Raw genomic sequence first — 14477 nt, forward strand, 5'->3', positions numbered from 1 at the left:
CCACCAACGAGCTGACAAACCTAGAAACATAATCGAGGCGAACCGGGATTCGAAGCCACAATCATAGGTTTCTTGCGTGCCCAAGGGACGCAACTCTGACAGCGAATCGCGGCGCCTTAGACGACTGGGCCACCCGTGCCCCCACCGGATTCTAGAGCCACGATGTGACAGACAATGCCGAAAGACGGATGTTTCCAGTACAGTTGACAGCCGGTATCGCGTCTCGCGATCTCGAGTCCATGTACAAGATTTTTTAGTTCATTGAATAATTAATAAACTCTTTATTGAACTAAACCTACTTGTTGTGTGATCATTCTGCACTTCGCTAGTTTCGACATTCGTAATTTTGTAGAGCCTTCTGATGTTTTTTCGCTGAACCTCGTGTCCAAGGTCTGGTATTTATTTTGTCACATTTTGTGACTGGTGGCAGCATCCATATATTTTAGTAATTTGTCCACTATGATTATAAACCTGTATTTAACAACGTTTGCAATATGACGGAAAAATAGTATGTCCCCTAGAAATGTTTATATTCACCTATTTGACTGACAAACAGACCTTACATTGATGACCTACAAGGACTGGGAATGTATTTCATTCCGTTTTGCTGCTAATAGTACCGGGTATCAAATACAGTAAACTGTTTTAACGAACTCATAGGGGCTACTAATTTTAACCAAGCCATTAGGTCAATTAATGTATCTCGTGGTACGACATGCATCGCTGCGGGCTTACCTACCATAATATAATCATTAATGTAAACACGTGTGATGCTTTTATTATAGTTAGATATTTATTTCGGGTAGCCTTAGTGATACACTATTGATGAAGCCACTTGCAATGCCGGGGATAGGGGTGACCCTGTACGGCGTATCAGAATACCACGGTCGTTGTTTGAATACCAGATTCATTGATTATGATTCTTGGTATGTCGGCACCACAACAGTGTGCATGGGTTTCACGATGCGGTGCTGGTAACACTAGCTGCCTTCCTCAGACATTAGGCTGACCCGCTGTCCCAACCAACTGTCATCCCAAATCTTGCTTGCCTGCCCTACATGAAAAGTCTGCACTGACACGGCCTCAAATAACATAATTTATATGTAAGCATCATCAATTTTTCTCTTGACTCCATAACCCGGAGACATGTCCTTTCCTCTTTTGAACTGGATTCCAAAGTTCCATAAATATCTGTCAAAAGAGAGAAATGTAGATGGGTGCGAGAAAATCCCTTCATCAAAGATAAATCATAATCCTTAATCCAATAAAGGAAGGACCTTCTTTATAGTAGAAAGTATTTAGAGTATGTGGAGTACTTTTTTTCAAATTTGACACATCAGTGACAAAAGTAATGTCACAAGAAATTCTTCATTTTGACTTTGCCATACGTCGATGTTTTTTCTGGTGAACAATTAAGTTTTGTTTGCGTTTGCACGTGGTTGTGACGGGCGTTACCGGTGGAGGCAGAATTCGCTCACCTTTTCAACACCTGGTACTATCACTATTTGACAGTGATTCATAATTTATAAGCACATGCTTATAATATAGGCGGAATTGAACAATGGATTTCTTATGAATACGAAAATGTTTTTATAGCTTTTATTTATATTGATAATTGAAATGTTGAACTCGCTCACTCACTCAGTGATCAAGTGAACAGAGCGTCTTCACGGAAAGCATGTGAGTGGTTCAATCCCTGGTCGTGTGATACCAACAGGCGTCAAAAGATAGTAGTTGTCGTTACCCTGCCTGTCATTAAGGTGAGAAAACAAGAACTGGTTGGCTCACAGTCACTTTTATGTGGGGCGGTCGGGTAGCCTGGTGGTTTAAGCGTTAGCTCGTCTCGCCGAAGACCCGGGTTCGATTCCTGACATGGGTACAATGTGTGAAGCCCATTTCTGGTGTCCCCCGCCGTGATATTGCTGGAATATTGCTTAAAGCGGCGTTAACCATACTCACTCACTCACTCACTTTTATGTATCCGAGTGGAGTATATCCATGTTATATTATCGCATGGTATGATGTCTGTGCGATAGCAATATACAAGCGGCATAAGTGAAGGTAATCGTCACCTCACTCATTCACGAACTCACTCCATATAAATGTTGTATAAACTTTGATTGATTTATGCATTGACAGTGAAGAGCATCTTCCTTCCGACTTTGGCGATCATGCTGGTGGTTCTTGTGTACCAGTTTCTTTGGGCTGGTGATTTGTCAACGCATGCCATTGGACGGATTCCCACAACGTCTCTACTTGGTAAAGATAGGGAGTAAGTACAAAGGGTTATCGCGCAATATTTAAAGAAATAATCATTTATAAAAAAACACACAAGGATCAATGTCTGTCTCCACCCAGCCATTCGCGAGGAAAGGGTAATTTTGTGGCCAAATTAATTTCAATTGAATTTGTTTGAAATTATACATCTTCATTCCAATTTTATGCGTGCCCGACTGACCGTTTGTCATGCCAAGTAACTCTAATGAGTTCTTAGTCAGTAAAGGAGCCATCATTACACAATATCATAGCATCATGAGCGGGTGAGATGGGTTTACACCGCTTTTAGCAATTTTCCAGCAATATCACGGAAATGGGCTTTGTCCCCAAGTGGGGAATCGAACCTGGCCCCGGGATCATGAAAGTGGTCTTAGCTCAAATTTTGCTAACCATGAATTTTGTCTTAAGTTTTTAAAATTTTGCTTAGCTAAGATTCGGTCTAAGACTGGATCTTGAAACGGTCTTAGCAAAATCTTAGGTAAGTCCAAGTCTAAGACAGTCGTCATAGGGACACGAGCACGTGATAACGTACTACGGTAATCATTGGATGCCGAGGGGTTTTTTTCTGACGTAAATTTGCCTAAGATCGGAAAAGTGAAGGTTGTGCGATAGTTCACACAAAAAATGGCCTCAGAAGGACGGACAGAATTAGTATAACTGCATGCCCCTGTTCTTTTAGGTCGGGGGTATAATATCGAGTCTACATACCCCTAAAACCCTGAGTATCTCCATCCTTCGAACCTAACAAAATAACCCCCTTTATTCAATTCCTGAATAGAGGTTTGTTTTAAACTATGAGCCTCATTACCAATCGTTTTTAATGAAAATACAGATATTAATAATGCGGCAATTCATGAATTCATATATGAAAAGATCGCTAAGTAAATTCATTCAAACAAACATGATTGGGTTTGTTTAACATCGCACGAAGCAAAATTCAAACTGTATGACAACAGCACATGACTTTTAAAAAATGTGACTTTAAATTTTAGCATGCATAATATCCGAGTGTAAACAGCTCGCGAAAACATGACGTGTTTGGTTCTGTTTTGTACAGTTTGAGAGACCAGTTCCCTGGTAGGTAGACAGTTTTCAAATCATGATTTCAATATGGTGTAATGATCTCCTATGTATGGACGAAAGCGAGCGTACGGTGAAGCATTTGTCTGTGTATGTTATAGGAATGTCTCCAATACTGTAAGTCAGAACACATCTGGTACATATGACAAATGGCTCATCCTATCATCATTTGCTGAGAGGAACGACATCAGAGTGGCGGGATGGAGAGTACTGCTGCTAACAAGTACAACGAAATCTAAATCAGTTTGCAGGTAAAATATTTAGGAACTGTTTCCCTATATAGGAATAAAAATGGGGGTTCTTTTCTCATTCTTAAATAATCTTTTAGATAAGGATATTTTGCCATTGCCTTGAGAACATGGACTGTAGTCCTCTCTGTATCCTCCAGTCTGGAATCTCCCTCAATCCAAGGCTTCACACCCATCCAACAACCAGGCCTTTACGGAACCCCTATTGTTCTACTTCTCCCCATGTTATCTTACTTCGTCGGTTGAGTCGATACAATATCAATGGTAGAAGCTCATTTTCACTGTCTACCAGGGCTCTCAAAGGATCCTAATGTCGAAGACGCCTGGTCAGTTCGCCGTGAAGAGTTATTTCCCTTAGGTATGCAAGATTCCTGTGATCGCAGGTGTGGATCCAAAGATTAACCCTGATTGTGACTCTGGTTTTGTCACAGAACAATACCCCTGCTCGATGGTTTCAGCAGAGTGGTAAAGGTCGTCGACCCGAATCACCTCGTTTTTCCTCCCAAGCCTTGATTTCTAATTTCCCGCGAGTTAGACGTGCACAAACCGAACATTTCTGCAGTAATGTTTGTTTCGCACAAATCTATTACTTATATGTCCTCATTAAATACCAGCATACCTCACTTCACTTTGAACAATTCTGCAGTGGTGTTTGTCTTGGGATGCCTTGTAACTTAGGGAACTTACACTGATTTTATTCACCGTCAAAATTGAGTTAATTACGATTTTCGAAATCCTTGACCAAAGAATTCAGGAATTAATATCTTTGTGATATTTGATAATAATGTATGTCCAATACACATTTATACAGGAATTTAAAAAAATGAATTTTAGAAGTTATTTTTTTAATGGACCTTTCTGCAATATCAGCCTCCCGTGTAGTCCTGGGTTAGAAATAGTCTTCACCAACCCTTGCTTGTAAGAGGCTCGCTGCCTGCTGATTGGTCCAAGGCTTGTAAGACCATAGATCTTCAGGCATCTGGGGCAATGTTTCCTGTTTATACATTATTTAAGGAAAAGAAATGAATCTCATTTTCCACAGCAATTCGATATTTGATGGTAAAATTGTACCCATTTTGTTACACGGTTCGTAAAGTTGGGGCATTAAATATTTGGAATCCATTGAAAAGGTTCATACTTTGTTTTTTAAGCGATTTTTAAGCATTGGTAAATATGCTTCAATTAAAGCAATACTTATCTAGTCACTGTAGTATATATGTACATAGCAGCTAACTATTGGATAAAAGTATTAAAAATTTAAGCTCATAGGTACCCTTTGTAAATTTAGAAAATCTCTCCATTACTTCCATGTCAATAAATGTCGTATTGATTCTGTTAAAAGTTTGAGATTGAAGACGAGTTTTCATTTGAAAATTATAGAACGTTGAGACCAAAGTTTCAGATATTACATACAAAGACAATCAATTAATTACCAATTTGTTGAATTCCAACAATGAAGATGTTTTCAAAACTTTACAATATATATATATTATGCTATGTTCATTTTCACGTTGGTGTTCATGTATTTGGTAAAACTGAACTGTACAATGGGCCATATCTCCTTAGATACTGAATAAACTGTCTGATTTCTTAGATCGATGGACATGATGTCAGTCAGGGGATGGTCTGGTGCAGACTCGATTATTTACAGACTGCAATCATACAGATGGGATATTGCTGAGTGCGACATTTAACGACAACAAACCAAAAGAAACAAAACCAGAAACCATTCCTACCCTCAATGTTCTCTCTATTTACAGGTCACCGTGGTGTGTTACTTGGAACACAATAAACACGTCACATGACGCTGTTGAAGATGGGAACCGTGCTTATCTCTATGCCATATCTCATGGGGCAAATCTCATATGTCTCGTCCATCACTTGAACATACATGTGTTGGAAATGTTGAAAAGAATTACAGATAATCTTCCCGAATCTGGCTTAGTTCTTATGACAAACAAAACGTTCTTTGAACCTAACATGGCACCAATCACAACTGGGAACGAATCAAGAAATCTCTTGGAAGAAAAGTCATCATTTAATGCATTTTACATTGAAGAACATTTAAACCCTTTGATTCTGTCAGTATTCTATCCCCAAATGCTTAAAAGACATACAGGATCACTACAAGAACATGACACATATTCTAAATCCATTAGCCAACACCCCCCAATATTTCTTCCATGTAAAACATTCACCTCCTTAAGTTTAGATTTGATGATGTTCCAGTACAATACCTTCTGGGCTCTTCCTTTGATGAGTGTCATCAGAGGGGATATTATAGTGCAACGTGTCTTATGGGATGTTAGGGGCAGGACTGGTATTTATCCTCTTTCTGTGGAACTAGAGTCGGATACATTGAACACCACTTCTTCAAAACCTTTGATTGACGTTTTGCAGTTTTGGCAATGTAAAGGGGATCTCGATGTGTTACAATGTATGAGTGACTTAGTAAAACTCCTGAAAGAAAATAAACTCCTTACTTTACGAGACATACATTTAGTGGATGGATGGATCTCTGATTTAAGGTCTATCCATTATCAACTTCCAAAACGGACTGCTCAAAAGAGAATTATTCATTTGAAGAAAAATCTTACAGCTGGAATTATTTCTTTGCCGACAATCTCCACATCTATGAGCAAAGAGACAAAGGACATTCTTGGCACTGTATGTCCAAAAACTGCCATAGCATTCCCTAATATGACTATAAATGATATAGCACTTATAATATCCTTTAATGAGCCATCATTGTATGCAAATATTCCAATATTAGAAGCCATATATCGCCCTTATTTCCATAGCATCATTTTCTGTGGACCAAACATCAATACGTTCACATCCTCTGTTCATAAAACAAGCACAGGGTATTTCATATACATGGAACTCTTGAAGAGAGGTTGGTACTACATGTATGAATGCACCGTTGAGGCCATGAAGCTCAATGTCGATGTGAAAGGATTCTTACAGATTGGAGATGACACTCTGATTAACCCTTGGAACATCTACACGCTACCACGTGATAAGATCTGGCTGCATACGGGAATCAGGCGTGAAAACGTCTCTGACAAAGAGATTAATCCGTGGTGGATGTATTGGAAAGGGGGTAAACCAAGGATACTAGCCGTCATTGATGAAATACGGAACATGTCAAAGCCAAAGTCAACAAGATCTTTTGGACATCGCTTTCTTCACAATTTTCAGCATAACTCAAACAATTTTTCAAATATATTTATTCAAAGCTGTGATTTTATGTACGTACCAGCTTCTTTTGAAAACAATTTCACATTTGTGGTTGACTTGTTGTTGAAAAATGACGTCATGATGGAAATAGGATTTGCAAATATTGCCCATGGCCTTCAGATGAGGAAAGACATTCATTTTGTAAAAGATGGCAGTCTTTGGGATAATAGGGACAAATATATGGACGTGTATAACAGAAAAGATATATTTTTACATCCCTTCAAGTTTAAGTCTTACCTTTCTCAAGAATCAGGGAGAAATTTCTTTTGTAATACATATCTCAATGTATTCAATCATTCACACGATTGATAACAAAAGTAAAGACGAATTGGTGAAGGTTTATTCGTGGAAACCAAATTATGTTTATGAATCATTTCATAGATGCACATTTATTATAACATTTAATGTTCTAGGTTTAGATAAATGTAAATATAATTTCATTCAAAACCTGTTGTCTGATCAACGGGAAATGGGCTGGGCAAGGAGTATCAATCAGGCCTGTGAACATCTATGTGCTCGACGGTTCCTGCGACCCACTGTACATTGAATAGATGAGCAGATGTGGGGATATTTAACTATAAAGGGTTCTTGGGTTTCGGTCACTTGGATAGTAATTTAACCGAACTTTAGCGTTCGGTACATACACACCACCACGACCACCCCTTTTGTAATGTAAAATGAGTTAAAGGTATCTTACCGGTGATGTTGAGGTTGTGATGCCAACTGAATTAGTTTAGTTAACTTAATATAGATATACTTGAATTAAATTATAAATACAAACCTATAGAACGTTGAAGTCGTGACATGTGCAATGTCAATATTTTGAACTGTGTCACACACACACATACCCATGGCTTGACCAGTTGAAATAGATCTTATATGAATTCAGTTGGTTTTGTTGTTGTTCTTATGGTGTATTTGCTTGTTGGATTGGGTTTTCTTACAGGGAAATCTAAATACTTAATTTTAGTTTCACATTTTTTGGCTTAACCCCATATTCAGCATTTTTCGGATGATGACTTAATAAATATAGGCTAGAGTGGAATATGTGTATCTTTGAGTTCCTGTATTTAATTCAGGTCCTCTAGGTCAATATACAGCCTGATAATTTGTAATGCTTAATTCATCTTGTAGATTGATAATGCAGATAAAATGAAAAGTCCAGCCCTAAATTAGAAATAGAATAACAACAGACGGTAATTGCAGATTGGATGAATTAAGAAACTTTTATCAAATATTATGTACATCTTATGGCAATGACAGAAGTTTTAACAAATTTAGAGACTCCAACATGAGACAACCAAATTAAAAACTAGAAATTGAGATTGAAGAAATTTCATTGGCAGTTAAAAACATGAAATACAATCAAAGTCCCGGCATTGATGGCTTTCCTATTTATTTATTTTCTGGAAAGAACTAAAATTCTGGATATACAGATTTGTAAAAAGTACTTATGCTAATAACAACATTAGTATGACAATGAAAAGAGGCGTTATAACTTGTATACCAAAATCCAAAAAAGACAGAACATTGATAAACAACTAGAGACCAATAACTTATGATAAATAATAATGAATGCACTCTCTAAAATAATTAGTACTTGTATTGCAACCCGTATAAATCGACATTGGAATTGCTCATTCATAATAATCAAACAGTATTTATTCCAGAAAGATCTATTTTAGAAAACACAAGGTTGTTATATGATATTATCTTTGAATCAAAAAGACAAAATAAACCAGCATTACTTCTGCTGATCGATTTTGAAAAGGCATTTGATCAAAACAATTTATAAATAAAGTTTTACAAAAATACGAATTTGGACCAGAATGATAGGGTGAATAAAAATACTAACTTACGATACTACATCAAGCATAATACAAAATGGTCATTTATCAGATTGTTTTACAAATGAAAGAGGCTGTCGACAAGGAGACCCATTGTCGCCATATATTTTCCTCCTAGTAGCTGAAATCCTTGGATGTATGATAAGAAATAATAATAAAATTGAAGGGATTACTATAAATGACAAAGAATACAATCTTTGGTAGTATGCTGATGATACTGAATTATTTTTAAATGGCAAAGATGAAAGCTTATATGTAGCTATAGAAACACTTCTTAAATTCTACAAAATGTCTGGTTTAAAGGGGGCACGGCTGGCCCAGTCGTCTAAGGCGCCGCGATTCGCTGTGCAGAGTTGCGTTTCTTGGGCATGCCAGAAACCTATGATTGTGGGTTCGAATCCCGGTTCGCCCCAATTATGTTTCTAGGTTTGGCAGCACCATACCCGTGCTCGTAGGTTTCACCGAAGTGGTAAACGTCTGAGACTTGCATCACTTCTGGCTTTCCTCCCACATTAAGCTGACACGCCACGATATAACTGGAATACTGTTAAAAGCGGCGTTAAACCCAACTCACTCACTCACTCACTCTGGTTTAAAGATTAATGTAGACAAGACAAAAGCAATAAGGATAGGCTCAAAAGCGGGTAGCAATGATCGATTATGTCAAGATTAACAAATAGAATGGCACGATAAGGAATTTCAAGTATTAGGAATTTAATTCAAACTTAAGTGAACTCGGGGAGAAAAAACGCCGGGGATTTCATCTCAGTATCCGGTCCAGGGTCCATCAACGATCCAGATGAGGTAATTGTATAGCTTCCCTTTCACTGACTCTAATCTTTGTACTTCAACTTCTTTTCATCTGTCCCGTCTCCTTCTGTGCAGGGGCGGTCGGGTAGCCCAGTGGTTAAAGCCTTCGCTCGTCACGCCGAAGACCCGAGTTCGATTCCCGACATGGGTACAATGTGTGAAGCCCATTTCTCGTGTCCCCCGCCGTGATATTGCTGGAATATTGTTAAAAGCGGCGTAAAATCATACTGACTCACTCACTCCTTCTGTGCATGTAACTCTCGTTCTCTTCTATTCTCCCTCCGTACCTTTTCGATCCCTTTCGCTCTATCACTTTTCACCTTCACCTAGTTTTTTCTTTGTATATTCCTTCTCCTTCCCACACTGTCATTTTCCCTATCACGTTCTCGTTCACTCTTCTTCGTCCTGTTTCATGCTCTCGCGCTCTCTCTTTCCTCTATGACTATATCACTGTTTTCTCTCTGTTGGTTTTCCCTTAGGTTTATGCCTGTTGATGCCCTCTCTTCTTTCCTTGCACTCTTCCTCCCTTCGACTCTACATTTTCCTGTCACTCGCCTTTGCTCCTTCTTCACTACAGCTATTGGGGAAGTCGCTATAACATTAATATAGCATTGCAACAAAAAAGATTTAAAAAGAACAACAGGAGTCCGTTTCATTCGGCCTGGACATATGAATGGTCATATTTTGACTGACGACCTGTCGTGTTTCAGCTGATTATCGGGGACTTCAGTCTGAGTTATGACCAAGAGAAGACTCAGTTCGGGATGTGGGCGATGTTTGCCGCCCCACTCTACATATCCGCTGATCTGAGGACCATGAGACCAGAGGCCAAGTCCATTCTACAGAACAGGGGCGTCATTGCCATTAACCAGGACCCACTCGTAAAGGGAGCTAATATGATAAAAGAGGTGAGGCTTACTCCAAACGAACATTAGTGAATAGTTTGTTTTAAAAACAAAATTTTCATCAGTCGTCATATGCATGAAGTATGGTACACATATCAATGGAAGAAAGATTCCAAGCTTGAAAAGAACACAGCATGGAAACTCATTCCCCTTATCTGTATGTGAAATTACCCCTTCCCTCCTTAGACCTCTCGGCTTTTTCCAGTACCCATATAATACCGAGGGCAGCAAAGACGTAGTTGTGTCATGAATTTACCGTAAGCCGTTTAAAAACGTTGGACACAATAAGTGAAACCAACTACAACGCTCTGAGATGTAACATGAAGAGAGCGTGTATTATACTTGTACAGAATAATAGTTAAAAATATTCCATGATATATTTAAGGATTGAAGTTGTATTTGTTGACGTTCATCAGCTGATGAAGACAGTGCCTTACATGAGCAAATTCCATGATGCGCGAAGCGCTTCATGGTAAATTTGCTCACGTGAGGTACTGTCTTCATCATCTGATGAACGTCAACAAATACAACTTCAATCCTTATATTGACAGATACATAAATCGTGACAAAACAATCCATTAAACATCAAACTTTAATTTTTGAAAGCGAACTATATCAACGCGGTGAGTCGGGACGTCGTGACGTCATCCGCCCCAAACATTCCATTTGGAGTGACATCCCTTGGTTTTACAAACGGCAGAAAATGGCGGCTTTCATTCGCTTGAAATACAACTTGCACCCAGTAAAGTTAGCGATGGAATTGGAAAGAAATCCAGACCCAGCCTATGCTGAAAATGGATGCATATTAACGTTCTGTGAACCTTTGGTGTGTGTTTGAGTCATACTTCGGCTGCCGATGACGGGGATTACCGCTTGAGGCGACGCGGTTGGATTTACTGAGGCACGATAGTGTGGAGATCGGTAATTTCTTTTCGTAACTCGAGTATTCTCTGTTATAGCTTCGAATGGACGCTTCATTTCGGTGACCCGACCTACACATGATCTGTCTGACTTCAAAGCCTGCATGCATCATTCATAGCCTAAATCGATGTCGGCTTTCAAATTTTCCTAATTATTCTCAAACTTGTCTTTAGATATTGAGGAATTCCCCTGAAGTAGTTCTGTATGTCTCCGCGCGACTGACAACGTAATCACGTGACATACTGACGTTCATCGGGAAATGAACCACAGTCAGCTTGGTAGTGTTCACCAAGGCAAGGTCACCCGCTACTGTCAATATTTTGTTGTAGGTGGCACCCACGTATAGTGGGGTAGGCCTCAAATGATATGATTTACCATCACTATAAAACATTGCTTAAGCTGACTCTTTGAAACACATTAACCTAATAGTGTAATTAAACTTACTTTGTAGTATTTATTACTATTTACGTTTGTTAACTACATACAAGTATGGTGAAAGAAGGACCAAAAATAGAAATAATCGAGGGAAAATAGCAACATATTAAATGTGGCTCGGGTATCAAAGGCGCAAGTACTCATGTAAATAATTATTTAGAAGATCAAAACCCACTAGAGAGTCACCATTTTCCAGTATAGCGTACAATCACCACCAACATAAATTAAGATAAAAATCTGTAGGTCTCCACGCTAAATATTGAATATGTGCCTGCCCAAAGAAAGCTGTCAATCCTGATACCTGAAAAGGGAGACAACTCATTATGTAGATATAATCAATCCCATATTATGCTTGTCATTGAGTATTGTTTAGATATAACATAATATACAGGTTTGATGTTCTACAATGCTTTCTGTTTATCCATTAATAACAATTAATTCATCATAAGTACATATGCTTCTCGTACAAAAAAAAAACAGAAAGAAAGAATATTTTAGAAATTCAGGGAGGAGAATAAAATGAGTTAATAAAATAATGTGTAGGAAGTACACACGTTTTTACCTACTGAATCTGAAAATTCAGAGATGCATTGGAACAGTTATTTTTTATTACTTATCGGGTCATGTTTGGGAAGGAAAGCAAAGGTACATGTTGCAGGTTTTCACAATCATGAACGGACATGTCGTTGTTCTCCACCAATTACCACCCGGTGTTTTCCAGCACCAGAACTGTCATGGATTCATACTTTAGCATATTATTATAAAAATCTTCACAGAGGATTGACAAATCAATTTGTACTTGCAAAAACATGTCATTTTATTGCTTGAACTAATCACATTTTCGTTGCAAAAAGAAATACATCTTAGCATTCAAATATCAGTGAGTCACTGAGAATGGTTTTCAAGCCGCTTTTAGCAATATTCCAGCAATATCACGGCGGGGGACACCAGAAATGGGCTTCACGCATTGTTGGGAATCGTACATGGGTCTTCGGCATGACGAGTAAACATTTTAACCACTGGGCTACCCGACCACCCCCATTCAAATACCATGTTAAAATACATCTCTTGATGGTTGTATGCTTCAACACTTGTTAAAAACACAATAATAAATTTAACAAATGCATGTTACACAATGTTTACAATGTGTTATAAACCTCCGGTTACGTCATCCTATTGTTCTCCATTTGGGTTAAATCTCATAAACAGGGACGTTGTAATGTCCCTAGGATTTTATATAATGTCCTGGGTATTTTCTTAATATAACTTCCGTTCAGATTGTAACATGTAATGAAATGTAAAATAAAATGACAAGAGTTTTTCTTTATAATCCTGAGGATCGAACTCGCAACCAGCATATCTGTTGCCTAGTGAGTGTACCACAAGGCTACTGCGGTGTTGATCAACCGATCTGCTTTTTAGAATGTCCTTTTCAAGATCCGTACGCCAGGAACAGATATTTTACGCCCGTTTCCTAAGGTTCATGGAAGGTATGTTCGAAACATAAAAAAATGTTGTTTTAAGGTTAAAAATAGGATTATAAGTAAGATAAAACACTTCCCCTCGGGTTGTTGTGATATTTAAAACCCTTTTCCCCGGAAAATCCCTCGGGATGCGGGTTCTGAATATGATAACAACCCTCGGACGTGTTTTATCCTATTCATAACAAGAGTCATCAGAAGATGGCGTGAACTGAGGTACGCACGAACTATTGTATACAACGTCTTTAACGCCAGATTATTATTATTTATATTATTATTTCCATGTGTTATTTTGTGTCTGTGCCTGTGTCTGTGCATGTGTCTGTCCGCACGAATAAGCATACGAATGTCATTGTCAATGTATTATTCCACCATTGCAGATTCAAAACGTGCAGGTCTGGCTGAAACCTTTGGTCAAACCCGAAAGTTATGCAGTAGCTTTCTTCAACCCAAACTCAGATGGAACACCAACACGCATGTCCCTGACCCTAGCGTACATCACATTGACCAATCAGAATGGCTATAACGATACTAACGTTTTTGATGACGTGTACAAGCCAAGCATGTACAAGCCGAGCGGTCAGTTCAATGTGACTGTCAACCCTACCGGAATTGTGCTGGTCAAGGCTATGCCTCTTTGATATGCCTAACAAAAAAACATATTATCTCACCGATGTTTAAAGGTCATTTGTACATAAATAATGACTGAGTGCAACATGAAGATGTGGAATGTTTGGTTACTTTTTCAAATTTGATTAAACCTTGTAATTTAAAATGATAAACATTAGGGTTCCAAATATACACCCGATACTATCAACTTTCTGTCATGATCGACTGGTAACAGCAGAGTGGTTAAGTGTAGCCCATTCATCTGTTGTCGAGAATTGCGACTTGCGACCTACCTCGATGCTGCAACCATAAACATTCTCCGTCTGAATATTGTATGTGCCAAGATTGTTTTTTGTAGTGTAAACAAATAAATGAAACATTTAAACTGCTAGTTGTCATGTTTTAACTACAATGTGAGGCTTTTGATAATTTATCAGGGACAGTGTGAGGCTTGTTGTTTGACCTACACTCAGCAACATCCCAGCTACATGACGGTGGCCTGAAACAATCGAGTCTGGATCAGACAAACGAGTGAGCAACGATTCACGCCTTTGAGGAAAGCTGACATGTAATCAAGTCACTGAACCTGACCCAGATCCATTAAGCCGCCTCGGACGACAAGCT

General features: G+C 38.6%; 1 protein-coding gene across 1 annotated transcript in view; it reads left to right on the plus strand.

Annotated features, from left to right (window-relative positions):
• Window positions 1–14220, plus strand: part of LOC124148997 (alpha-N-acetylgalactosaminidase-like) — a 67112-nt gene extending 52892 nt beyond the window's left edge. The window contains exons 6-7 of the mRNA XM_048389108.1: window positions 10213–10410; window positions 13625–14220. Of these exons, the coding sequence (XP_048245065.1) occupies window positions 10213–10410; window positions 13625–13885 (459 nt within the window). The 3' untranslated portion in view covers window positions 13886–14220. The remainder of the gene's footprint in view (window positions 1–10212; window positions 10411–13624) is intronic.
• The last annotated feature ends 257 nt before the right edge of the window (window positions 14221–14477 follow it).

This window comes from Haliotis rufescens, unplaced genomic scaffold (genome assembly GCF_023055435.1).
Source record: "Haliotis rufescens isolate VD_foot unplaced genomic scaffold, xgHalRufe1.0.p SCAF_8, whole genome shotgun sequence".
Taxonomy (NCBI): Eukaryota; Metazoa; Mollusca; class Gastropoda; order Lepetellida; family Haliotidae; genus Haliotis; species Haliotis rufescens.